The 25,864-nt window shown below is 43.6% G+C and overlaps 1 protein-coding gene across 1 annotated transcript in view; it reads right to left on the reverse strand.

Moving 5' to 3' along the window:
• Window positions 1-9,297: 9,297 nt before the first annotated feature.
• Window positions 9,298-25,864, reverse strand: part of EMILIN2 (elastin microfibril interfacer 2) — a 34,131-nt gene continuing 17,564 nt past the window's right edge. The window contains exons 4-8 of the mRNA XM_086609223.1: window positions 23,881-25,815; window positions 17,500-17,856; window positions 16,884-16,922; window positions 10,416-10,550; window positions 9,298-9,635 (exon numbers count right to left, since the gene is read on the reverse strand). Coding sequence (XP_086465349.1) covers window positions 9,298-9,635; window positions 10,416-10,550; window positions 16,884-16,922; window positions 17,500-17,856; window positions 23,881-25,815 — 2,804 coding nt within the window. The remainder of the gene's footprint in view (window positions 9,636-10,415; window positions 10,551-16,883; window positions 16,923-17,499; window positions 17,857-23,880; window positions 25,816-25,864) is intronic.

Consider the following 25,864-nt stretch of genomic DNA (forward strand, 5'->3'; position numbering starts at 1 on the left):
TCCTTTAGTCGAGAGAAGTGGCCTGAAACTAATGTTTGAGAACAAGTTGTGCTATACTTACTTAAAATTAGCGCAAGCCAAATCATTCTTTCTATGAAAGAGGAACTCCTAAGTGTGTGTGTGTCTGTAGGCACAGGCACACCCCCGTTGAGACTGTGTTGTTGAAGATGCAGGTCCTCTTAGCATTGGAACCGTGTCAAAGGCTGAGTCAACGATACCTATCTAGGAATAAACACGAAGCGTTGCAATTCAAAACTTGTTAGTGACTTGGACATTAGCCATTCCTGCCATGATTTAAAGATCAGTAATTTAAGGGGTACACATTTCTGGATTTTTTTTTTTTTTTTTTCACTGTACCAAGCATGTTTGTACTTCAAAAGGTTGGGCTCTTGTCCCTAACAGTATACAATTGCATGTGCAGTCTTGGCTCATGTATCCTTAGCTTCCTGTCATCAGTATACTCCTCCTAAAACTTTTTTATTTTCAACTGGAAAAGTTTTAACACTTGTGTCAACTCTGTTATGGAACTTCTGAAGCAAACTCTGAATCTGCTTGTGGTACAACCAAAAGAGATGAGATTTCATGTTAATATTTCATACAAGTCTTCTAGAAAAAGCTGTCATGAATGAGGGCTGTTCAAATTACTGTAATGCAAATTCATAATGAAACATCAAAAATACATAGTGAATTTGAGATGCCTTTAAAGTGTCACTTTTGCCTGAGGAAGTTTTAGTTTCCAAAGTTAAATTCTGCTGAATAGAATGGAATTGTTTTGGATTTTTTTTACAGTGTTAATTACTTCCAGATGAAAGTCGAAACTTTGGTTTATTTTGAGGGTGGGAAAACTCTTCAATCATTTGTTTCATTTTTATGTTGAAGATGTGGAATACTTGATTGTTAAGCAACCCAATCACTAATAAAGTAGTGTGTTTAAAATTGTCAAATCTGTGATCATACCGATACAGTGGTTTTTGTTAAGACTGGACTATCGTGGGTGTGGTGACCCACACTTCAGTGCAATGTTTATTGATGTTCAGAACAATGTTATCACAATAAACAAACTTAAACTAATTGTTTTCTTCAATTTGTACTTGGGAATCCCATTCTAGTATTGCTAATTTAGTAAATGTGGGTTTATTTAAATTGTATTCATATTTTACATGGAATCCAAGTTGCTCTTCTAAGGACTATGATATGTTTGCTTTTCTCACATGCGGTTTAATTTTTTCAGAGTATATATAAAATGGATAAATAATTGCTGTTACCAAGCTTGCCACGTGTGCCCATATCAATATTGGGTTATAACCATAATGAAAAGAAAACATGCATTAATGATATAGAATATCAGATAACAGATGCATGACTTGGGAATGCACAAGCTGTCTTGAAGAAAATCTTACAACGGCAGTTTGAGCTCTTGTAAATCTGCCCTAATTTGGAGTTTTATCCTAATTCCATCCGAGTTTACTTTTTCCTTTCAAGGCAAAGAGTATTGTCTTCCACAACAGCTGTTCATTTGCTTGTGGCAATTATTGTGAGACCATTGTGAAAAAGGGGCCTCAAGCTTTCAGTAGAAACTTATTCTTCCTTCTCTTGCTGTTTTTTGGTAAATGCAGCTAACCAGCAGCCTGCCTTTAGAAAATCCAACTGGTTCAGTCCCATGTTGAAGTATGACAGACCCGCATGAAAGCGTAAGCGATGTTGTGCCTTTTAATCCTTCTGCGGTGCGTGTCATTCGCCCTGCTGCCCCCAGCACCCCCTCGCTCTCTGTGTGCCCAGGCACAGAGCTGACTGCCAGAGTTCCAGCATCTCCTGCCGCAGCAGCAGACTCCCCGTTTCTGCTGGGTGTCCCCTGTGATTCTGCTCGCACGCGGCACCCTTCCCTTCACTGCCCGCCCTTCTCACCCAGTCACTCAGTGCTTGTTTGTTGAGCGACTTTACCAACGCAAGCGATACAAGGGCGGCGTGTCCCGTGTGTGCCAAACCCTTCACATTTGTTACAAAAACATTTCTGAGCTGGCGTTGTTTTCTTCTGTGTCCATCTTATCATAATGGACTCCTAATGGAGTAATCTTGGTTGATGGGTTTTTGGTGGGTGTCTTGGAGCAACAGTCTTACAAGTGGAAAGAATAGAATCACAGACAGAGCTTCCAAGAACGGACGCTTTTCTGCATGTGTGCAGGGCACCGGTTCTGGAGTTACGTCTCGGAGTCTGTAGGCTGAGGGCCGCGGGAGGCTACGTGTGCGGCCCTGCACCATTTTGCTTGGGAAGTATGTGTGCATTCCCGCTTGCTGCAGTTGCTGGCTGAGCACTCAGAGCAGCAGAGAGCTGAGCTGCTGGCTGCTCAGAAGGGTTTTCTGGGCAGATGTCCTGCCTGCTGCACAGGAGGGAGGGAGGGGACCAGTTCAGAGCTTCCAGAGGTATCACTGCTGGGCACAGCAAGGGCTTGTCAGGGTCTTCTGTCTGGCAGGGGTGACCACTTCTGTGAAATGTGTTTTCTAAGCGTGATGTTACCCACTGCATTTCCGCTTCTCCCCTCGCCTGAGATAAATTAATTAAACCCACGGTGATGTTTCTGCCCCGTAGTGGAGATGCCCAAGACCCCTCTAATTGTGCAGGGGGCTGTAGCGAAGAATAGTGGAAAGACTCCAGCGCTGTAACCCTGCGCGGTGTTTTTCTTCGTGGCCGAAGGGGCTGCCGGCTGGTCCCAAGGCCCCCAGCTGTGGCAGCAGCACAGCTCAGCGGGAGAACAGATGTTGAGCTGCATGGGAGCATTAATGGCTTTTGTGTGTAGTGCTTTGAATGGGGCACAAGTAACTGTGCATTGGGATAATGACAAGCAATGCTAAACCACCTCCTTGGGAGCGCTACACAAGGCTTTGCTTCTAAGGAAGCACGCCAGATAGGTAACGGTTTTGACTAAACAGTCATCTTTAGTCCGAATTAATCCAAATTCTGCTTTAAGAATGCGGCAACTGCTAGTCTCACCCCAGCACTGAGAGCTGGTGCAGCTCGTGTTTTATTCCTAATCATTTTTGTTCCAGTCCTTCCCTGCCTCTCTCCTCCTTCCTATGCTATTCTCTACCCTAATCCTAAGTTCCCCACTTCTGATGACACTTCATCTGCACATGTTTTGGTGAGAATGAGCAACAGAGCCCGAACTGTTCAGCCTAGAACTGGCTGAACGGCTGGGCTGAAAGGGTTGTAGTGAATGGGACAACATCTGACTGGGTGACCAGTCACTAGTGGTGTTCCTCAGGGCTCTATTCCAGGGCCAGTGCTGTTCAATGTATTTATCAATGGTCTGGATGCAGGAGTTGAATGCACCATTAGTAAGTTTGCTGATGATACCAAACTGGGAGGTGCTGTTGACTCTCTCAAGGGACAAGATGCCATGCAGAGGGATCTGGATAGATTGGAGCATTGGGCAATGATGAGATGAAATTTAACAAGTCCAAATGCTGGATTCTGCACCTGGGATGGAGTATTGCCAAGTACAAGTATAGACTAGGAGAGGAGTAGCTGGAGAGCCGCTCTGCAGAAAGAGATCTGGGGGTGCTCAACAGGAGCCAGCAGTGTGCCCTGGCAGCCCAGAGAGCAAACTGCACCCTGGGGTGCATCAAACACAGTATAACTGGCTGCTCAAAAGAGGGGATTATCCTGCTGTATTCAGCGTCGGTGTGGCCTCACCTCAGGCACTGCGTGCAGTTCTGGGCCCGACATTTAAGAAGGATGTGAAGGTCCTTTAATAGCAACAAAGCTGGTGAAAGGGCTGGAAGAATGTCTTGTGAGGGGTGGTTAAGGACGTTGGACTTGTCTAGTTTGCAGAAGAGGAGGCTGAGGGGTGACCTCATTGCTCTCTACAGCTTCCTGAGGAGGGGAGTGGAGAGGGAGGTGCTGAGCTGGTCTCCCTGGGATCCCCTGATGGGACGCATGGGAATGGTTCAAAGCTGCACCAAGGGAGCTTTAGACTGGACATTAGGAAGTGTTTCTTTACCAAGAGGGTGGTCATACACTGGAACAGGCTTCCTAGAGAGGTGGTCGGTGCCCAAAGCCTGTCAGTGTTTAGGGGGCATTTGGACAATACCCATAACATGCTTTAACTTTTGGTCAGCGCTGAATCGGTCAGGCAGTTGGGCTAGATGATCGTTGTCGGTCCCTTCCAACTGAAATAGTCTATTCTGTTCTGTTCTGTTCTCTTCTGTTCCCCAGGAATCAGGGCACTGAATGAGCAACTAAAACCAGTAACAACTGTGTTGGCAGAACTCCGTGTATCACAAAGCCTGTGTAACAGTGCTTAACACTGAATAAACACTTAAAATACACATGCAAGCTTGCCTGAGCGGCCAAAAACTGCAGTTTTAAAGGTGGGGGAGGAGAGAGCAAAAATTTTGGCTTATAGTGCTGCTGTGTTCACTGGAAAGCAAAAGAACATCAAGACATCACACAACAGGTAGGCTTTATTTGGACATATCTGCAGTTGTTTCCATTGCAGTTTTCGTCATGTTCCTGGATATTACTCTTTCTCTCTATCCATGAATATATGTATACACGTGCACACATAAAACATACTCTCAAAGGTGCTGATCTTTGCTTAAAAATTAAATGTTCCTTTTGTCACAGTCAAGATGATAGCAAAACGGATAAAAGCCAAAACCTGCTTATGTAGTAACATGTTACAAGATGTTTTTTGAAGTCTCCCATGTACAAAGAATTGGCAGAGCTGCTCCTCTGCGTCTTGTCTCAAGTCTGCAGGGTACCTTGCAGGAGGGTTGGTGCTGGCTCGAGTGCAAGTCTGTCTTGTGATGACAGGACACAGCCCCCAGGTATTCCTGGTAACATGACCATTGGAACACTGTGCCGTTATCTGGGAGCAACTAGCAGCCAAAGCGTACCTGCTGATCCAGTCTCAGCAGAGTGCACGTTCCTCCCGTCTCCAAGATGAGATTGTAAATGCATTTGTGGTTTTGGTGAAATATATCCGTATTCACTTCTGTGCCATAACATCAGGACTGACATTCAGCAGATAAAACTCACTTCCAAATGCATGATGTATCCTCAGGAAACGATTCAATCCCGATGTGAATCTCCTGGTTGCAGTTGGGAAGCACTTCACTTCGCATTCCCAGTGTGTTTTAAAGCTGCATTGGGTGGTGAGGGGCATTTTGTTTCAAGTTGCCTGCCTATGCTATCTGCTTACAGCTCGTTCTCCTTGCTCGACCATTTGTAATTTTTCTGGAATGGCTGGTTGGCTTCACCAAGCTGACTAGAGTCTCTCACCTGAACTGCACAAATTTGCTGCAAGTAACCTGGAGTACATTGAAAGGACACATGGTGGAACAGGACACATGGTGGAACACCACAGAAAATCATCATTGCTTTCAGTGGTCAATATAGAAACGTCTCCACTGCCTCCGAAGTCTTAATAGCAAATTAAAATGATGAGGTAGATTTTTTTACATTTTGTGGTGAAAATTTGCATTCTTGCTTTGCTTTAAACTTTCCTGGGGAATATGACTGATTTATATGTCACTTTGTTGCCTTTCCCCATAGCTGCTCTAGGATACGCTTTCCATGACTGGCCAGAGCGGAGTCTCTCTGGCTGGTGGCATGCTGGCTTGGCTTAGACGTTCTGCTCTAATGACCTGGCTATGGGAATTTACCTGTCTTGCCAGTGATGCTGCCTTGGGGACTCCACTGGTTTCGATATTCAGACAGTCCCTGAGAAACCACCTTGCCCTGTGCCTGGCCAAGGTCTGTCAGACACACGTCCATACAGCTTCACCTGGTGCGGTTTGGTTTTCTTCCTGTTTTGATGTGAAATGGGAGCACCTGGCACAAGAGATCCTGTTTTGCCTAAGACTCTCACAATGCTCGTACACGGCCTTACAAAGCTACCTACAAAGCAGACGTAAAAGGCGGCACTGTGATTTATGAAACAGGCAGCACACCTGCCTTAGAGCTTCCCACCTACAGGATTTTTTTTCTTTTAAGGCTTTCTTGGTTAACAGATGCTTCCTATTTGAGCTTGTGGATGCTTTTGGATGTGGTAGTCAAATCATGAACCCACGGTGTGAAATGTTCCTTTCAGTGCAGGTTATTTCCTTGTTCTGTTGCTGATTCTCACCAAGATGTAAATGCTTCATCAGTGGGTTCAGGGTGTTCTGGAGCAGAGCTCTTGCTCATTCCTTTGAAGCTGAGCAGTCCCATGAACGCATCTGAGCTTGAGTCTCTTCCAGCTGCTGCTTTAATGAATGTTTTATCCGAGCACTCACTGGACTAGAGACTGGAACTCAGGTTCCCCCATCCCTCTGCTATTCAGGGGCTACAGTATGTGGTCTTCCCAGCTGAGTGAATATTCCACCTGGTAAGCTCCAGGAAAATAATCTCATCAGGAGGAACTAAGCCACCTACTCTGATTATAGCAATTACCAAGGAAATGGTAATTAAGGTTCAAGTCTCCCTCAACAAAGGCAGGAATCTAAGACAGAGGTTCCTTGTCAAAGGTCATAGATTTAGCTACTGTGCTGCTAGAGATGGTGGATGGGAAACTAGCCTTAAAAGCTCTAAAAGCTGTTCTCAAAATATGCCGCTGAGACTGGGCCCTGCTGTGACATGGTTTAGTGAACGCTTTATACCTATGTACATATACCAGTTATGTTGCGTTATAAGAGCTTGAACAACCTCAGCAGCAGCAGATCCTGAGTACAAGGAGAAACGTTCTGGTAGAAGATGGTCCTGTCCCGTTAGTGGAACTGGGCTTGTGAAGATTTGTGGGTTAGATTTAGCAATCTACCAGAGCTGTTAGGTAAGAATTAGACAATACAACTTTTGCATTAAACTTGCACTGCTGATTCTTAAAAACATCTCACTAGGATGGGGGAAAAAAAAAAAAAAAAAAAGGTGGTGTTTGCCAGCTAGGCCTCCCTAAGCACTCAGCTCATTTTGTTTGTTTCCATGAGTCATTTTTAGAACAGGCAACAATAACCTAACAATACTTGAGTCACACATAGTCTGGAGCCAACTTCTTAGAGCACACAGCTTTCTTGAGGAGAGTGAAAAATATCCTAAAAGGAACAGTGCCTCTCCAGCTTTCATACATAACAAGAAAATTATGTTTAAAAAAAAAGGGGTTGAAGTAATTGACTTTTGAGAACACAGAAAACAATCTTTCCTCTCTGCCCCTTCCATTTTGAGACCTAGAAAGGCATGGGACACAAAGGGGCTGTTGATTTAGGGCAAGGGAAAACTAAGTCCCCCTTGAACAAGCATGCAGTTGCTACCTGTGTGCTAATGTCTTCTGCTCCAGCACAGGTCAACACAAACGTGCAGGGAAATGAGACGGGGCCGGGGCCGGGGGAGCTCCCTTTATCAAGCTGTGAAGTGCAAGTTCGCTGTACATCTTCGGCTACTAACAGCTGCTCCTACAGAAACAGCCTTCCTGCTACAAAATACATCCAGTCCTGGCTTCTGCTTATCAGTAACACCTTCATTTCTGAAAATCAGGTGCCAAGAGATCTTCCTAAACCAGATGCTTTACAAATCCACTCACAGTTTCTTTCCTTCCTGTGCTCACAACTCCCCCAGTGCAATCCTGGCTGCACAGGGACTGACTCAGAGTTCCTCTGTGGAGAGGGAGCTTTTTCCGCCTGCTTTTCTCAAAAGCAGCTCAACTTCCAGGATGTGATAGTTTGTTGTGGGAAGGCCCCATCTCATCGCCTGGAAACAGAGTTATTAGGGAATATCTATTCCAAAACTAAGCAACAAAGGCTTCATCTGACCTCCCCAGATAGGAAGGGCTTCGGCTAAATGTTCTGTGCTGCTTACAGCACAGGGAGTTCCTCCTTCACCTAAAGGAATTGTTTGTTCTGAGGCTATAAACAGCTGGTTTGGATTTGCAAGAAGGAAAATATACTACACAAAGCGCTACGATAAATACAACTCTATGCAGCATGAACAGATTATTAAAAAGACCATTTTTATATAAGAATATACAGGTGACGGCTGAACAGTTCTGCTCTCAGTAAAGCACGGCTGGATTTTTTTTCAGCCATGAAAGACATTGAAATGCTAACTCTAAAGAGCCAAAACATCATTTTTGTTACCTCCGCTGAGAAGTGGCTAGTAGGAGAAATAAAATACCGTTGCCCCAAATGTGTTTATCTGTTCAAGCTAAGAAAGTTGCTGCATCCATATAAACAGAGGCGGAACGTTAAAACAAACCTCACTCAAAAGCACGGATGCAGGAGGCTCTTACAACAAAGACTTGGTGCACATGGTTGGTCTGTGCATTTGACAGCATTGGCTAAATAAGGCTATTTTCCTATATCAACAATTTTTCCTCTGATTTTATCTTCTACAGTGCAACAAAGAAGGAAACTTCCTTTCTAACACAAATACTGTAGGAGTGCCAGAAAGAAATTTACAATTTTTTCAACTTTTCAAAATTACCGTTTTTCTAGCTAAGCACAGACGATCCAGATTTTTCTGACCTGTTTTTTGCATTTCAAGCAGCAAGCTTTAATCTCAAGAGCATCACACTGAACTGATTATCTTTTTTCACCATATCAATTGAAAAGAACTGTTCTAAATCTTTCAGTAGTAGCAACTGCACCTTATGCTCATGTTTGCCCAGTGAAAAGCTGAGGCGAGTTAAGTTTCTCCCTGCCCAGCTGCTTCCACTTGGCTGGAATGAGTCTCTTAGCATTGTGTTTGGCCCTTAAAAGAAAACTGATGCAGATGAGTATCACTTTGCTTTGCACCACCATGGTTAGCAATTGCATTGAACAAATTGTTTGTGCGAAAGTACTTGACCCAACATATTATTAAATAACACAAGGACTAAGAAGTCATCAATCATGTCCAACACAACCTCACTTTCTTGCCCCCGTTTTACTGAAAACATGAACATAGCTGGCCACAACTGTAAACTTCAGCAAAGATGTAAACTTTGATACACTGGGGCCAGTTTGACAAACTAGGGAGAAGACTGCAAAGGTAATTTAATAGGGAATAGCAAAAGCACAGTGGAGAAGCATCTACTGAGAACATATTTGTTGTTTAAACAGTTGTTCTGCTTGTACAAGTAAACAAGGGCTTGGGAAGGAGTTAATTTAGCTACAGAAACATGTCTTTTGTAGCTACCTCTGGAAACAGGGGACAAGGAAAAGGTCTCAGTATAGACTATAAACCCATCACTGAAATCAAATATATAAACTGAATATATTAAAGCTTTGAATTTTATTACACTTAATTTCTTCTGAATATCTTACCCTTCTCTCCTGTTCAAGGTAAACCTAAACATGAGAAATGGAAGGATAAAGGAGAACTCCACTAAACGTGGAGTACATTTCATCAGAGTCTGTGTAGGCCAGTTTGCCTCCTGTTACAACAACGTTTACTTCATCTCCTGCTTTGAGGTGAAGAACAAGGTGGAACGTCCCAGGACCACCACAGGTCTGTTTCCCCGAGTAAGGTTTGTGGTACTCCAGCAGTTCCCTCCTGTACCCAGCTGTGTGGAGCTGAGCCACGCTTGCATTGGAGACGGACAGCACCGCTTCTACGTACTCATCCCTCTCTGGGGCCAGCACAGCTGTGATTAGGTAGCGTCCTTCATACGGTGATGTGAAAATGCCTGTGGAAGAGAGACAGGATGAGCTTTTCAGAGTTATTCAAAATGGAGAGACCTGAGCACTCTGAGCACGATGACAAGCAAAGTGACATGGGTTACCCGTCGCAATGAACAGATAACAGCCTGGGCAGCTGACTGACTGACTGACTGACAGCAGTCATGAAGGCAAAGGGTTTTTGCGTTTGTGTTAGAGCCCATGAGTCCTTCAAGACATAAGCAGGTTTCCACGTTTGGAAACCTCCTGGCCTGAGCATCTGCCATGAGCCCGAGCTGGGTGACGAGGCGAGAGGCACCCACGTGCTGTGCAAGTCCCCAGTAGGTTAAGGCACATCTAACACCCTCAAGTGACATGATACTCCGCTTGAGGAGGAGGCAACCGGCAGTTACTGTTACTGGAGGAGCAGTATCTATCACCTTCCTCCTTCCTCTCCCCTGGGGGACCCAGCTGGCTGAGCTGCAGTGAAGCAGGTTAGGAAGGAACCTCACCCCTGCTACCTGGACTGAGCTGGCCTGAGGTGGGGTGAGGGGCACAACCAGCTGTGCTGGCAGAGCAGAGGTAGTGGTGAGTTGGACCTCAGTATTACTGGGCAGCTGTGGAAAACCAGCAGTGGCTAAGTGCACACCTGTCCACATCCACAGGAAGCTTTCACCGCGGTGTGCCTGGTTTAGAGGGACTTATTTCACTTGTTCAGTGCACGAGCAAGGCCCGAGATAGCATCGAACGCTGGTAACCCATGCCACTGCCCGTCTGGCATCTCTGTGGGTCCGTTCTTTGGCTGTTACCTGTACTGGGGTTATAATAGTCCCCGTCGTTCACAAGCACTTTGTTGAAGTGAACCACGCCGACATCGCTAGAGAAAGGCTTCTGCGTGAGCCCAGCAGAAAACGACACCAGAGAGGCCGCAGCAGCAGCGGGTCCTAAAATGGGTAACAACATGAGTCAGAGTCGCATCAGGATGACAACACAGCCTCGCCCTGTGACGGTTTATAATCCAGTGTCTCTGTTCTTGCACATACTCCACTTGGACTAACTCCGTCACTTGAGGGATGCCAGAATTAAGCAGAATACGTATCGCTGGCCCAGGTGTCTCACCATAAAATTTACTGAGCACCATAAAACCCCCTCCTTGGCCACAGCCTCCTTTTTTTTTTTTCCTTCTAAGGAAAAGGTACATGGCTTGCAAATGCTGGCAGTGGAAATCCTGCCACCTCTCAATTCAACAATGCTTCTGCCACAGACCTTCTTCATGATTGAGGCTGCCCTTGGACATCTCCGCTCTCCGTCCCTACCACAGCAGCAACAGGAGTGAAAAGGTGTACAGCTCATGGCAGCTTTCCTAGTCACGCTGACAAGCTGTGCACGGCTTAGATCTCTTACCCTCACTGCTGAAGGGTAGTGAAAATAGCTATAAGAAGTAACGCTTTGGTATTAAAGCAAAGAGAATCCATCACTGGGGCTTTTCTCTCTTGCACTTCTCTTTTCACTCCATAATTTTGTCCTCTTTTTCTCAGCAGATCAAACAGACACAGGTATTTTACAGTGGTTACCTGCTTACTAGCTAAACACTTAGACTAAATACAATTTGGACAATTAAGACAAATTTTTACTTTTAACAGACTGACTTAATGGCAAGTGTTTTTAGTGATCAACCACTTGTTAGTCCCATTTTAGTTCCCTTCCCTCTCAATATTTCCCCTAAGGCAGGAACACTGCTAGAAGTAGTCAACTCTCGTTGCTTTGGTTGGGCAATTAGGTAAACAATGAATACACTTAAAGTTGTCTTCAGTTGCTCTTTCTGTTGTACCCTGTTCAGGTTAGGATCCCACGTCTTCTCCGTGCTGTTTCACCCCTATTCCTTCTTCCACCTTCCTTAAAATAAATGTTTGGTTTTCTCTTCCTCTCAATCTGAGATGCCAATCGGCAACCAATGTTCAATTCAGACTATATCCCTTAAAAATTGAAGTTAAAAAGTGATAAAACTTAATCTAATATATGGATATACACATTTTCTGGTATCTTTTTTTTTTTTTTCTGAATAACTTGGCATGTGGGGTGAGAGGGGAAGACATGCCTGCAACTTCAGAAATGGCAAATACCTTGATTTCCCTCAGGGGCTAGTAACCAGCTGCCTCATGTATCTTTGGAAATCCTCCCATTTGGTATTTTGTCTCATGCTCAGAAAACAGACAGAGGCCCTTTTTCATTAACCCCACCTGCCAGTGCGCCTGCAGGTACTCCTGTGGGCTAAGATGAAGTTATTTGAAGGGACCAAAATTAATTGCAGGCAGTCTACTTACTTAAGCAGCTTCTGTAATGCTTCACCACCTTAACATCACGCTACTTACAGAAAGCATCTCTTTGTATTCTCGGTTTACCCTGAGACTCAAATCAACTGGAAATGCACCTCAACTACTCATTGGCTCACTTGGAAAGGTTTCTCTCCCCTGCAGTCATACTGCACAAACAGCAGAAACTATTTGCCACCTGTCCAGAAACTCTGTCCTCTCCGTTTGCAGTAGCTACAATTCTGTTTGGGTTGGTGTCATCGGGATAAGGGAGCAACTCCTTCCCTGGCTCGCCAAGCTTCCTTCAAGATTTTCCTGCACTAATTGCTAGAATAGTTATTAGACTTTCATGCTGAAATTGCTTCAGATCTGCAGCCTAGTTTAGCACATCATCTGTGTTTGTCCAAAGGAGAAATCTTAAACCCCTCTAAATATCCTGTAGATCAGTTTAGCGGGCAATATAGAGAGGAAAGATGCAATGTGTCTATGCTCTCTTACCCTCCTTCCTGCTTCCAGCTGGAACTGTGCCTGTTTGAAGCTTCCAGAAGTCCTACCGACAGCTCTCAGCAGTGCTCTCACAGGATCTTACAGAGAGGTGAACCACCTTCTCTTACATGTCCCCACTTGCAAGCACTTTTCATGCAAAGACCAAAGTTCAGTTTCTCTAGGCAAAGCCCAGGCTTGGAAACTGCTTTCACTTAAGTAGTTAGTGTTGCGGAGTTAGAAAAATCAAGGAGAAAAGTTGCAAAGCATTTAAAAGTGGGGAACTGCACACACAGCTCTGATGAAGAAATGGCTAGGCAGACTAAAAAATTTCACAAAAGATTCAACCACAGTTTTGCAGCTTCTGAAGGAGGAAAAAACTCTTTGACTTCAGACATATTCAAGAAGGTTTCACTTGACTTGTATATACATAAGCAGGAGCAGGTATGCATGTTCATGGCAACCTAAGCTAGTACAATGCATTCTGGGGAGTCAAGAGACCACAGAAGATACATGGGTGGCCTTTGTTAGGTGACATCTACTTCCACCCATCTGCTAGTGGTATTTCTGGTTCTCCACCTCTCTTTTGACTTCCCAGCACAGTTCATGCCTCCCACAGAGCCCAAGGGCCAGAAGGAGAAAGAGAAGAAGAAAAAAAAAATCAAGCAAAACAAAACAGTGGACAGCATAGGCATTTTCTATCAAGATGAAAGGAGAAAAAAAATAGTGTGATGGTATTGCTGACAACTGCTCAGCAACTGGAATGAGGACTCTTCAAGAATCTACACAGAAGAGAGACCATAAGTATGTAATTCATTTGTCAGTATGCACTTATGACTCCTTTGCATATGGCAGGAGTAGGGAGGATGTATCAGATTTCCTCTGCTTGGCCAATGCTCCTAAACTAAATAAGGGCAAAGTGCATAATTTCAATTTGAGCAAACGGCACAAAAATATCAGCAATTTATCACATACCTGCTTTTTTTTTTTTTCTATTTAAACTCTTCAGTTTGACCCTAACATATCCAATTTTCAGGAACATTCCCTCTGCTTATGGGATGGCCATGCAGCACAGCACCACACTGATTTCCATGAGCCAGTGCTTAATGAAGCTGGGCCCATTAGCTCTGCTCTGCCAAGTGACAGTGTTTCTGATGCATATGATAATTCACTCAGTGCATTATGAAGACACAGCTACTTTTCTCCTGAGTCTGTTAGTAACATCTCTTTCTGCTCTTATAACTCTTACCTTTCACATGGCAGCAAGAGGAGGTTCGCCCCAGCACCTACCTACCACTCCTTACGCAAATAACCATCTCCTACCCCATCCTTCGGCACGCTGCTGTGAACTGTGCTGTTCTTGCATGCAAACAGCAGTAAAACACAACCCCTGGTACAAGAGCGGGTGATTACATGTTCTTTACCTCGAAGTCAGCAAACACGCTTTCCCCTGTGCTAGACCACCGACACGCACTAACGAGGACGCTGCTCCCTGTCCATAATCAAAAGAAAGAGCTAAACATGCAGCAGAACCCATCGCAAGCACGGCGGGGTAATTTATGCATTCAGTAAACTCTTTCTTCACAACAAGGACCACCTACAATATAAATCTTACGTTGCAATAAACCTCATGCCTTCAAATTTCAAACGTGTCCTACAGGCTTCCTGCCTGGAGTCACATGGAGAAAGTAAAGATGGTTGAGCTTCAGACAAGCGAGAAGAATTAAAAAGCCCAAACCAAAGTTAGCCCTTCATCTGCATGGACATCGAGAGCGGTGTTCCCACAGCGGTAAGGTTCCCTAGTTCAATTGTTTTCTTTATTACAACATTTCTTTTCGAGAGCAGGGGCCACCCTCCGTTGGAGCTGCAGGGTTAAGGACACAAGCAACACTGCAGACTGTATGAAGGGGGAGGATGGGGAAGCCAATTTGTGCTTTCAGTAAATTTTTTTCACTGTGGCGCTCTCTGTATGCTGATCAGAACGTCCAAATCCTCTTCTTGGCTCTGTCCTTGCCTAGTTGTATGACCTGGGGATTGTACAAGCATTTTCTCATCAGTTTCCCGAGCAGTTCATCAGCCAATTCATTACTTTTGCATTTTCCTTGCTCCAGCAAACAAAAATTCTCTTAACTGTAAAATTGCCATGCTTCAATAACACTTGCTGCTGTTGTTTCTTAAACAACACAATAACACTTGCTGCTGTTGTTTCTTTAAACAACAATTGGTTCCAGTCTTTCTATATTTAAAAGGATTAGGTGGATTCTCTTAGGTCCGACACTTAACTCACCTTTGTCATAAACTCCTTGCCTGTGAAAATAGAGCTAATATGTAATATTGTGCCACATGCTCTCTCATCCATACTTGTAAGTCGCTGAAGATCTTCACCTACAAAGTTATACTGCAAGATGCATGCGAACAGCAAGCTAATGAATCTGAACAACTCGGGAAATCCTTCAGTATTGGAAGTACTCAAATCGTACCTCAGCATTCAAGAGCGGTAAAGTGGGCTAGTTTAATCCCAGAGGACAGAGATGGAGCCCTCAACTCCTTCCTGAGCAGTGCTTTTATATAACAGAGGCTATTCGGAAATAGAAATGAAAGGGAGTGCTCAGAAGGCCAATTTAATAATACAAGCTTCTTATTTTAGGAGTTATAGTACGAGAAGGTCTGATCTTTCAATTTTGAATCTCAGTGCCACGAAACATACTGGGTGAGGACTGGCAAAGACAGCCTAAAACTGTGGTCCTCAACGAATCAGATATTAAGGATTCCTTGATGCCTTATTTAAGCACTAAGTTCCTCCTCCACTAAGCCAAAAATCTTCCCTTCCCCAGCTGTTAATTTCTACAACACTGTTCAAACTGCTGAATTCTGCCCCAGAATGCTCTCTTTGCTGTTTATAAGCAGACACTGACCATTAGTGGGTGGGGGACAGTGGATGTAGATGCTGTAACTCCACAGCTATTTGCACCGTACTTACCTCTCTGTTTTCTATGACTACCTGACACCAGGGTTTGCAAGGCATTTTTTGGGGAAACTACAGGACAGATCAATAGGTATGTCTTATAGTTTTGATAGGTCTTCAGGGGCATGGATCAGGAAAAGGAACTCCTTGGTCAAGCCCACCTCTCTTTGGATCCCAGGGCGCTATCGTCTCCTACATGTTCCACCAAGCAGCACACAGGCGCACTGCCTGCCACTCCCTGCCTTTTCAACACTTTTAACATCCACCTACTGTTTCACACGGTTTTAGCATAAACTTATTAAAATACTGCTGTCTATAAATGGCAATAGGCTGTACAAAGTGGAAGAAAAGCCCCAGGAAATCCATTTATCACAGAAATCTAGACATCGACATTGGCTTTGCTGGCATCAAGATAAACAAGCATTTCTTTACTTCTCATCCTCTTCCAGAAGCCTCATCTATTGCTGCTTGTTCTTACCACCACAATCCTCAAATGCAAAAAGATTGCTTTAAGGCTATGACAGATTTTTAATTAGAAAGTATAAATATCAGAATTACAGTGTGATCTCTTTACAACTCTTTTTATCCGTCCCCAGACCAGTCTTCATGATGTGTATCTGTGATTTTGTCAGGGCCATCAAACTAAGTCCCAAGGGTAGGATTTTGGATGCCATAAAGCTCTAATGTTTTATTTTCATCTATTTCTCATACTTCCTCAAACACGTTTAGATGAAATCATTCTTCCTGAGGAGGGTGTGGGAATATTCACTTTGATCCCGAATACCATTCCCCAGGGTTTGATAATATCTTGAGTATGAGGTTGTAGGGCAGGCAGCACCCAACCAATGTATTTCTCAAGGCCAACTAGCAGGTCCCACACAAGATTTATACCTGTTTATGATACGAATCCATAAATGAACTGTGATATTAACAATTATAAAGAATAAAAAAATAAAAATACCCACCAAACCAAGAAAACTGCACTTTGAATCTTTTCAAACTGTGGTTGTCAGTGAGAGCGCTCCTGCTTTCACTGCAGTCAGGAACATGAGCCCTTGTGATTCTAACAATGCCAGAAACTCCCCTACAAGCAGGGCCGACTCATGCACTAGCTCAGATACTAAATGTTTCAAGATCTTAGTCTTGACCTTATTCATATCTTATTAAAGATATATTAAAATTGTCAGAAATAAATATGTATTTTTTCATTTGAAAATAAAAAAGGTCAGTACCTAATATTTGCTAGGAAATAGAAACTCTTTGTATTTAAAAAAAACTACTGAAGTAATTAAGAATAACTCGAAACAAATTATTTTTCGAAACCTCAAAAAACCTCATATTTTCAAAGGATGTAATTATGTTTTAGTGCTTAGGTATAGCAAAAAATCTGTCAGATTTCGATCAACGATAAACAAATATTGAAAATCAACATTTTGTTCTCTCAACCCTGACTTTCCAGGGACAGAAATAAACATTAAGTACCTGTGTAAAGAAGTTCTGGGAAACAACTGCCTTACCTTGTGAGTCCATGGTAGGAGGAGATAACTTTGGATATCCTACAAAGGAAAAGCAGAATGTGTGACACCCTAGGTAACAGAGTTCACTGTGACAAAGTATCACTGCAGTCTTCCAAAAATCATCCTTTGTTACTGAACAGCAATCTACCAAAATAGCTACCAAACAGCACCTCCTACAAAGTGTTCAATTATTGTTAAACTGGGGTGGTCATGCCAAAGAAAACTAAATTCTTACTACAGTGTACTACATCCACTGGCAAGCATCATGGCAAGAAAAAAATAATTTAAGTTTCCCTAGTGGCAAAGACTGTAGTAGTTACCAAGGACTTTACCTCAGCCCTGTTGACCTCACGCTTTGTGCAGCCTTGGCAAAGGCAACAAAACTGGCACTCAATGTGTTTCCCCTACTTCCGTAGCCAGCTGGAGGCTGCAAAGGCCCATGTGCAAATCCCCTCTGCCGTAACGTTCCCAACGGCAATAGCCGTAACAGGCGTCCAGGAAAGGCTGAAAGGTGGCTGGGAAAGTGCAACAGATCTCAGTGTCACACCTCCAGCAAGACCTAGTGTATCCAGGGCACTCAGACAGGAGCAATTCACTAGCAGTTTGATTCTCTCACCTGGTGCTCCAGCATACCCTTCAGCAATGGGCATGGTACTTTGACCAGCCTGACCATCCACACTCCTAAGCCGCCCTCTTCCTGACATTAAAACAGTGCCAGGAGGCCCTGCCTCTCCAGTCTCCAGGATGATCCCAGTTGTTCCAGGCAGAAACGGCACAACTCCTGACCCTGGCAGTGCCGGGCGTGGAAGAGGTCTCGGCTGCAGTGGCTGGAGGGGGGTCCTCTGTCGCGGGGGTTGTATCCTTGGCCTTGATGGCAGCAGCGGAATGCCAGGTTGGGGCTGCAGGGGAATGCCAGGTTGGGGCTGCAGAGGTGGTCTTGGTGGCAACGGCTGCCATGGTACTTCCGATTGTCCTTTGAAATGATGAAAGAAAGGAAAGATACAGAATTATTCACTTAAAATAGTACAGAAAATTGCGTATTTTTATAAAAAAAACCCCAACTTTAAAATAAACCAGGACTCAACCTGAGGCCACCTTTCCCCTCAGACCCAAGACTGCACATAAGCAAAACTGCATTCCACTCTTGCAGTACTACAGACTCTCCTCTTTCCCAGCCTGTGACACAGGGAGAGGAGTGAAGACAGCCTGGAGACAGGACAAGCGGCAGCCAAAATAACCTGTGAACAGTCACTTGCTACTCCAGCTTTGACTTTCTGCACTGAGTGGGCTGTGTATCACACCTATTCCCACCGGTGCCTTCATCTCCATCGCTTGCTCTTTCTCTACCTTCTCTTCAGTTCTCCTGAACCCCTCCTGCCCATCACTCCTGCTTTCAACTCTGTACTCACACAACACCTAGCACAGGGCAGTCTTGTTCTTACCTGACCCTTTAGTACTACCATAAAGAAAAAAAAAAAAGTAAAAAAACTTGAGTATATGAACACCACCTTACAGACTTTTTTCCCTACTTTGAAAAGCAACAACTTTAAAATTCCAAGTACTCCCATTACTAATATTTTCTGACAACGAAGGCAGAACCCTCAAACATAATCTACCAGAAAAGCTTTTATTGTTTAAAGGGAAGAGATACCATTAAAAGACTTTTCCAGCAGGGCAGCCAACACATATGACATCAGAGTTGAACAGCACTGACACGGTTATATTTGTGTATCTGGTCCAGTTCTAAGCCCTTTATAGGAATTACGGCTTATTCATAAAAATGAAGTCCTAGATGACATTTAAGGATGCAGTGTCCTCCTAAGAATCAAGTTGAATTATATCTACGCTAAGAACAGGAATTTACAAATGTGTAGATTTTAGCAGATGCAATGAATGACAGCTTTTACACAGAATAATGAGAATGTCATTCTAAATTAAATATTAGCATTGGTTATTTCAGTTGCATTTTGAGACTAAAGCATGGCTTTAGACGCAGGGATGAAAGCGAGCTTCTGGGGAAAAGGACAAACATCCCCCTGCAAATTTATCTCACGCAACTCATCACACCACGATGCTTGCCATGGTCCACAATGGACACTAGTGCTCTGAGGTCTCAGTGGTCAGAACGAAGCACTTCAATTCACCACAGTCCAAAATCAGCCCGGGTAAATTCGTGAGTGGCTAGAGAGAAACCGAACGGCTGTGCCCAGAAGCAGACCTGGTGTGAGGCTTCTCCTGGCTCTGCTGCACAGCTGGGGACCCGAGAAGAGGCTTACGCTGAGCCTTTGGGCAAGAGGTTACAACCAAGTCACGCAGGCCTGTGACGCAGGGCCGGGGTCCAGATGGTGTCACTGGCAACCCACGTGCCGTGTCGTGACAACTCAACACCTGCACTTTACCCTTGCGAATATCGTTTCTTGTTTTCACTCTCGTAAGTCCACATAAGCCTTCCAGAGTACTGGGAGGCTGTCTCAAGTCACGGTCTCGCACCACCTGCATTCATTTCCTAGATATGCCTGCTAGAAAAACATTTTCCTGAGCTTTGCTGGCTGACTTTAACTGTCACGAGAATTGAAACTTATACAAGCAATGCGCCACAAAGCTGGACTGAAGCTCGCTCGGTAACTGTCCACAAGGCAGAGGACTAAGAAGTGAAATGTCCACTTTATACAGATCAAATTATCTTCGTAAAAATTCCAGGATTAAAAAATCTAACAAAAATTTTCAAAAAAAGGCTTAGAGTATCAAAGTGAATTGTAGTTATCTTAGTGAAACATCTTCTGTCCACAGTGGCACAGATTTAGACCTTCGACTAAGATCTTCAGATTAACCTAATTCAAAATACAAATTGACAAAATACTTTACCTTGGCATGCACGTACTTGTCATTTCTCTAGTCAATTAAGCTGAGCTTTATTAAGACAATGACTTGGGCTGACACAGGGGAAATGAATAAATTTCTCTGCTTGCTTTTCTAAATCTTTAAGTAACAATTAACGGCTCAAATGCCGTATCCTGTGCAAACTGCTTTTTTGCATGCAACATCAATACTGCAATATTCAGAATGATCCAACTACATCTCCATAAAGCTAAATCCAAAATTACCTGTCTAAAGTTCACCTAAAGTGCCAGTAATCAGATATGCGTGAGCTGAAAGGGATCTGGTCTGCCATCTTTGCCAACCTTTTTGGCCTCTTGCACTGAGATGCACCATAGCAAGACAAAGTACCAATAAATCACTAGATAAAAGACAGTAACACCAGCGTCAGCCTATCCTGACGTTGACTTCCTTAACACGGGTTTTCCATTCAAAAGGCAATGAGAAAATAAACCCCCGATGAAGGCTGAGGTGAATCTAGCTGGACCTGCTTAAGCTTTGCTGAGCAGTGGCCAGAACAGAAATCTTCTCCCATCATGTTCCCATCTACCTGGGAAGGCAAAGAGCAGAGCTGAGATGATGACACAGCAGAGAGCAGTTAACACTGTCCTCAGCAGCAGAGTCCTTGCTGCTCCGGTTGTCATTACTGGTCTAAGTGACAAGTCGGTTACCATGTCACACAACAGCTTCTGCTCTCAGGTGCCCCTCTGCAACAGAAACAGAAGGGAAAGTCTCCCTCCTCAGTTGAAAACGAATGCTTTTATTCCCATCACCCTCTTAAAAATATTTTATTTTATTCAGTTTGCTCAGCCAGGCAGCTTTAACCTGCAAATTTGTTTCACTGAAGGAGGAATGATTTGCTGGGAAGGAAGACAAGCAGCAACCTGGATGTATGAGGCAGGTGGATCTTTGAGGTGTAGCTGTTTCTAGTGTCGTTCTGCCCCGAGCATGCTTCCCAAAACACGCAGAAACAAAGTGCTTAAAACAGACTAGCAAGTAAAGGAATCTGTGACTGCACTAACAAGAAGCCGAAAGACCTGACTTGTATTTTCTTATAGATACCAAAGGGATTTGGCAATGAAAATTGCACAAGCTCACAGGGAGCCTAGAGAAATGAACTACATGACTATTTCGCTCTACAACACTAAGACTTTACGTTGCCCTTTATCGATGCAGTAATGCAGAGTGTACATATGGTTTCTTAGACTGTAACTTCAGCAGACAACATTTTGCTGTTGCTTTCAAAACCCTGCTACGGAGACAACTACCAGGGGAATTGCAGTTCAGGTCAAATAACCGTAACCAAAGCAAACTGCACTCCCAGCACAGTATCTGGCTGCAAGACCACACTTTTGATCCCTGGAAAACTTCATCAATCTGTATGAGTAGGCAGCAAGTTAAAAGAGAGCACTAACTTTAACACTACTTTCAGTTTCGTGCCATTTGAAGAGCAAACGTACCTGCAGAGATGCACAGAGCGCAATGGGAGCAACAAATTACCCTACGAGACGTGGAGCTGGGGGCAGATGCCATTTTAAGGTGGACGAAATGCTGCTGGATGACGTTAACTTGGCGAGTACATTGTGCGTGGTCACCTGTGCACTTAGAACAGTCCACCACCCACTGCCTTGTGTATGGCTAACGGCGGGAAGATGTGTTACCTTCACCAGAAATTATAACTAATAAAATATGCGTTTGGCCTCTGGGTCTGTATCTGATATACAGTCATGCACTAACCTGGCTTGTTAGTTTGGGCTGAGGCACTTGAAAACCCTTAATAAAAAATTTGGAAGAAAACGCACCCATATTCCTCAGATCAGGGTCATTTGACTTTGCTCAGGTTTACAGTGCACCAGGCTTACACTGCTCGGTAAGATTTTATATTGTATTTCTTGCAACTTATCCTGGTCTTACTGCCCTCAACACCGGTCACTAGTAACAACTTGTTTCTGGTTTGGCCCTTCCTAAGTCAATGACATCCTTTGAATGCTACGATACGCTGGCAAATAGCACGTAAGAAATTCTACACCGATCTACGGCCAGGAATGAAAGTCTTCTTTTCAAAGGATGTCGGTATCAGAGATGAAGCTGCAGATCACAGACATAAAAACAGTTAAAGCCATACCCAATCCACATTACAGGGTTCCCGAACTATTTCCAAAACAGGCTCTTTTGCCAAAATCTTTCTGCAGCTCCAGCCATCAAAACCTAGTCGGGCTGCTGCACCAGACAGCATTATTATAATTGGAAACATTTGGGGATTGAAGTGTGTGCTTCATGAACCCTTCAGAGGCCAGGGGCACTCCTCGGCAGCGAGGGCCGCTCAGAGTGCCTGTACCCCGGATCCAGCAGCAGCGTCCCTTCCAAGGCTTTGACGCCCAATGGTGGATGGAGAGCTCTGCCCTGAACCAGCATTACGTTATGGAAAACCAGGCGTGCTGAGGCTTTGTAATAGAGGCTGATAAATATGACCCATGAGGCTGCTCGAACACCTGCTTTAAACAGCAGAAGGAAGATTACTGTGTGTATCTTGGACCCTTCTCCAATGTTGGTCCCTAGTGCAAATTTATTTTGGGCAAGACAGATGAGAAATAGGATTACCTAAACACATCATACTGCTTTTTAATGGGGACTAGGTTTGCTTCTGAAAGATCTAGGGATGAAGGTCCTAACTCCGTCAAATTTAAGTCAAGACTTCACCAAAAGAATTAGACTCCTCCATTCCCTCTCACTTCTTCCTTTAAAGGAAGAAAAACCTATTTTTTTTAATTTCACACAAGAGCTTCTCACTTCAGAGGATTTTTGTGTCAAGTACTGTAATACATTTGGTTTTCAATGATAAAACACTCAAAAGACACGCATCAATCACAGGTTTTCAAGTCTCCACCTTGGAGTGAGAAGGATATTCTTTCCCCACAGAGATTACTTCCAGACCCTTCATGAAGCACGAGTTGTCCATTCAAGCAAGAGTGCTCACAGTCCTGCAGCTGATCTCCCCCAACCACCATGAGCTGCAACAGCCCACAGGCTCTTCCCTCAGCACCTCTTCTTCTGATTTAGGGCCAGTCACAGAAATTGGACTCTTATTTATCTCACACGTACACAGAATTAAATCCAGAAGCATCAAACAACTGAAGAGCGCAATTTCAAAACAGCCTCCAATTCCTACATTTTTGCGTCATGCTAACAGAAACAGGAACTCAGCTTCCTTCTGTAAACAACCCATTGCTGAAATGTGGAGCAAGAACTGCAGAGGGAACTGAGTGGCATTTTGAAAGGTCTCTAAACCTTCATGGCAAGGTTCAGCAGCATATTGAGGTTACCGTTTCACAGCATTCTGAGCCAACAGGAATGTGTCTCTGCTGCTCAGCCACTCTAATGCAAACTTTAAACCTCCCATGGAGGTAGGTTTGAGCTAACACGTTGGACCACTAACAGAAGTAGCTGAGGTTTGAAGACACCGCCAGCTGGGCTGTGCACCTATTGCCAACTTGCCAGCTGCGTTGTGGGAATGAAAACTTCTGGGAGAACTATGAAGTGGAAGCCTTATAGTGCCGCACCAAGATATGCCGGAGCTTGTTTGAGAAAGTCTAAATCAAAGAGGTGATGCTGAATTATAATCATTAATTCACGCTAAGAACAAAACTTACAGGGAATCTTTCTTATCCTAAATTTGAATTCCTTTGACTTCACTTTTCTCCATTTACTTTTCAACTTCCCCTGAGGAATCAAGAATAATCTCACATAACAAAATAAAACAATAAAAAAATCAAACCAAATTAACTGGAATAATATCCACTGATAATTATTATTTAAAACTCACTTTAAACTCACTATCCAAAAACATTAGTTTTCCCACTCTCTTCATTCTGGCTCAAAGTAAACATGAAAACATATAAGACTTTTTTTTTTTTTTTTAGAATACTTTTAAAAGCACTCAAAGTCCTCTATGGTGTTCTAGAGCAAAGAGCCAAAATTAGAGTCACTGTAAAAACAAAGTAGAAATTGCGTAATATTATTTTTTGTCCTCAGCTGTTTAGTTCCTCTATAAATGATTCTGAAAAGAAAACCAGTTGAAAAACCAACAAAAAAAGCATTAAAAAGGCAAAAAAAAACTTACTTGTGCCAGACTGAGATTTCAACATGCCTTCAATGTCCGTGGTGATTTTGGAGACCTGGCTATAGAACTGTTGGACAGAATTTTTGAGGCCAGAAATATCAGTGGAATGAGATGCTATAGTTCCATTCATTTCACGGACACAGTTCCATAAACTGCTCACATGCTTATTCAGACCTTCTTTTATCTTCTGCAAGCTACCTGAGACAGAGTCCAACTTGCCACAAACTTTTTCAACACGCGAGACTCTGCTCTCAACATCTGAAACGCCTTCTTGGATACCTTGGGACTTCTCTTTGCACTTGCCCAGATCGTTCAGGACACGGTCATTCAATTGTTCTAGTCTCTCTTTCACTTCACCACAGCAATTATCACCAGGATGAGCAGTTTGATTTGCAAACGTCCTCTGCATTTGATCAATTTTTCGGAAGACACCTCGTTGTGTTTTTCTACAGGTAGAATTGACACCCAGAAGCTGTTCCTTGCAGCTACTCAAGCCATCTTGAAGATTCTTCATATCTTTATCCATGACATTTAGACTGTATCGGAATACACGCGCGTCTCTCTGCATTTTCTGGATGTCACGTTGGTTACCCTTTATTAAGTCAAGTTTCTCGTTAAGAGAGCTATTTAAAGACATTAGGAGAACCGAGTTGTTCTCTGTTTTCAAAAGCAAGTGATTGTATTTGTTGTTATAATTTTCTAGCTCTTTCTGAAGGTCCTCCATACCTTGTGGTGCAGACTGACATTTCTGCCCACAGAGCTGTTCAAGCGACTGTAGTTTGTTCTTCAGGAAATACATCTCTGTTGTAAATTGCTCATTTGCAAATCCTGCATCACCGGGCAAGATGGGCCCAGGATTAATATACATTCCATCTGGGTCTGTGGTATTAGCAATCTCTAAAATAGTGCCACCTAGCCTATCTTCTAGTGCCCTTAGCTTTTGGTCAAACAAGTCTCTCAATTCATCTACCTCAGCAGCTATAGCACCACGGAGAGTTTCCTCAACATAAAAGCAATGTTCTTCAGCATTTCGTTCTGTAACATTCATCCGTGCATCTAGCTCCTCCAGTCTCTCACCAAACATGTCTTCTAGATCTGGAGTTGACAATCGACTGATTTCATTATCTATTCTGACGTTCAAGATCCTGTGTGCTTCCACAACTCTGTCAATCTTCTTATCTAAATCCTTTATCTGTTGGTCAAAGTCGTTTCTCTCACCCTCCTTGCAACAAATGGACTTGTTTGATGGAATTTGATTTCGGAGAGTATTTATTTCTTTCCTCAAGTCATTCTCTTTTCCTCTTATAACATCAATTATTCCTAAACAGTTATTTTCATTGTCATCACACTGCTGCTGGATATCCTGTAGTTTGTATTCACAGGAGTTCTTCAGATCTGCCATTTTCTTTTCAAACCCTTCCAGTATTTCCTGTCTGAGGGACTCAAATTTGGAATCTATATATTCCTGATATATATTGTCGCTGGGCATTGTTATTGTAGGTCCTTGTGCTGCCTCTTGCAGTTCTTTCAGTTGTCCTTCATAGCCTTTTACTTTTCCATTCAGTTCCTCCAGCTGGTCATTCCTCATCTTCAAGGCTTCTTTGACCTCAGCTAGCTCAGACTTTAAATCTTCCATCTCAAAATCAATAAAAGGGTCTTTCTGATCTTTATTGCTGAGGAGTCCAGGAAGATGAATAGTGTCTGTTTCACCACCAACCACACTATCAGGCTCTGGGCGGTCATAAAGGTTGTTCAGCCAAGTGACCAACATCTTACTAGCATCTTCTTGGACAGTCAACTTGAGGTTTTCATTCACACCTGCCACGGAGGACTGAAGTTCAAGCACTGATCGTGTAAGTCTAAACAATTCATCCTCAAGAAACTGCATTTTCTTCTCATATGGTGGAGGTTCTGGAGCTTCTGTTGGTTCTGCATCTGTTTCATGGAAATAACAGACAAAGTCTAGATGTAAATATTCCCAGTG

This window comes from Tauraco erythrolophus, chromosome 3 (assembly GCF_009769465.1).
Source record: "Tauraco erythrolophus isolate bTauEry1 chromosome 3, bTauEry1.pri, whole genome shotgun sequence".
Lineage (NCBI taxonomy): Eukaryota > Metazoa > Chordata > Aves > Musophagiformes > Musophagidae > Tauraco > Tauraco erythrolophus.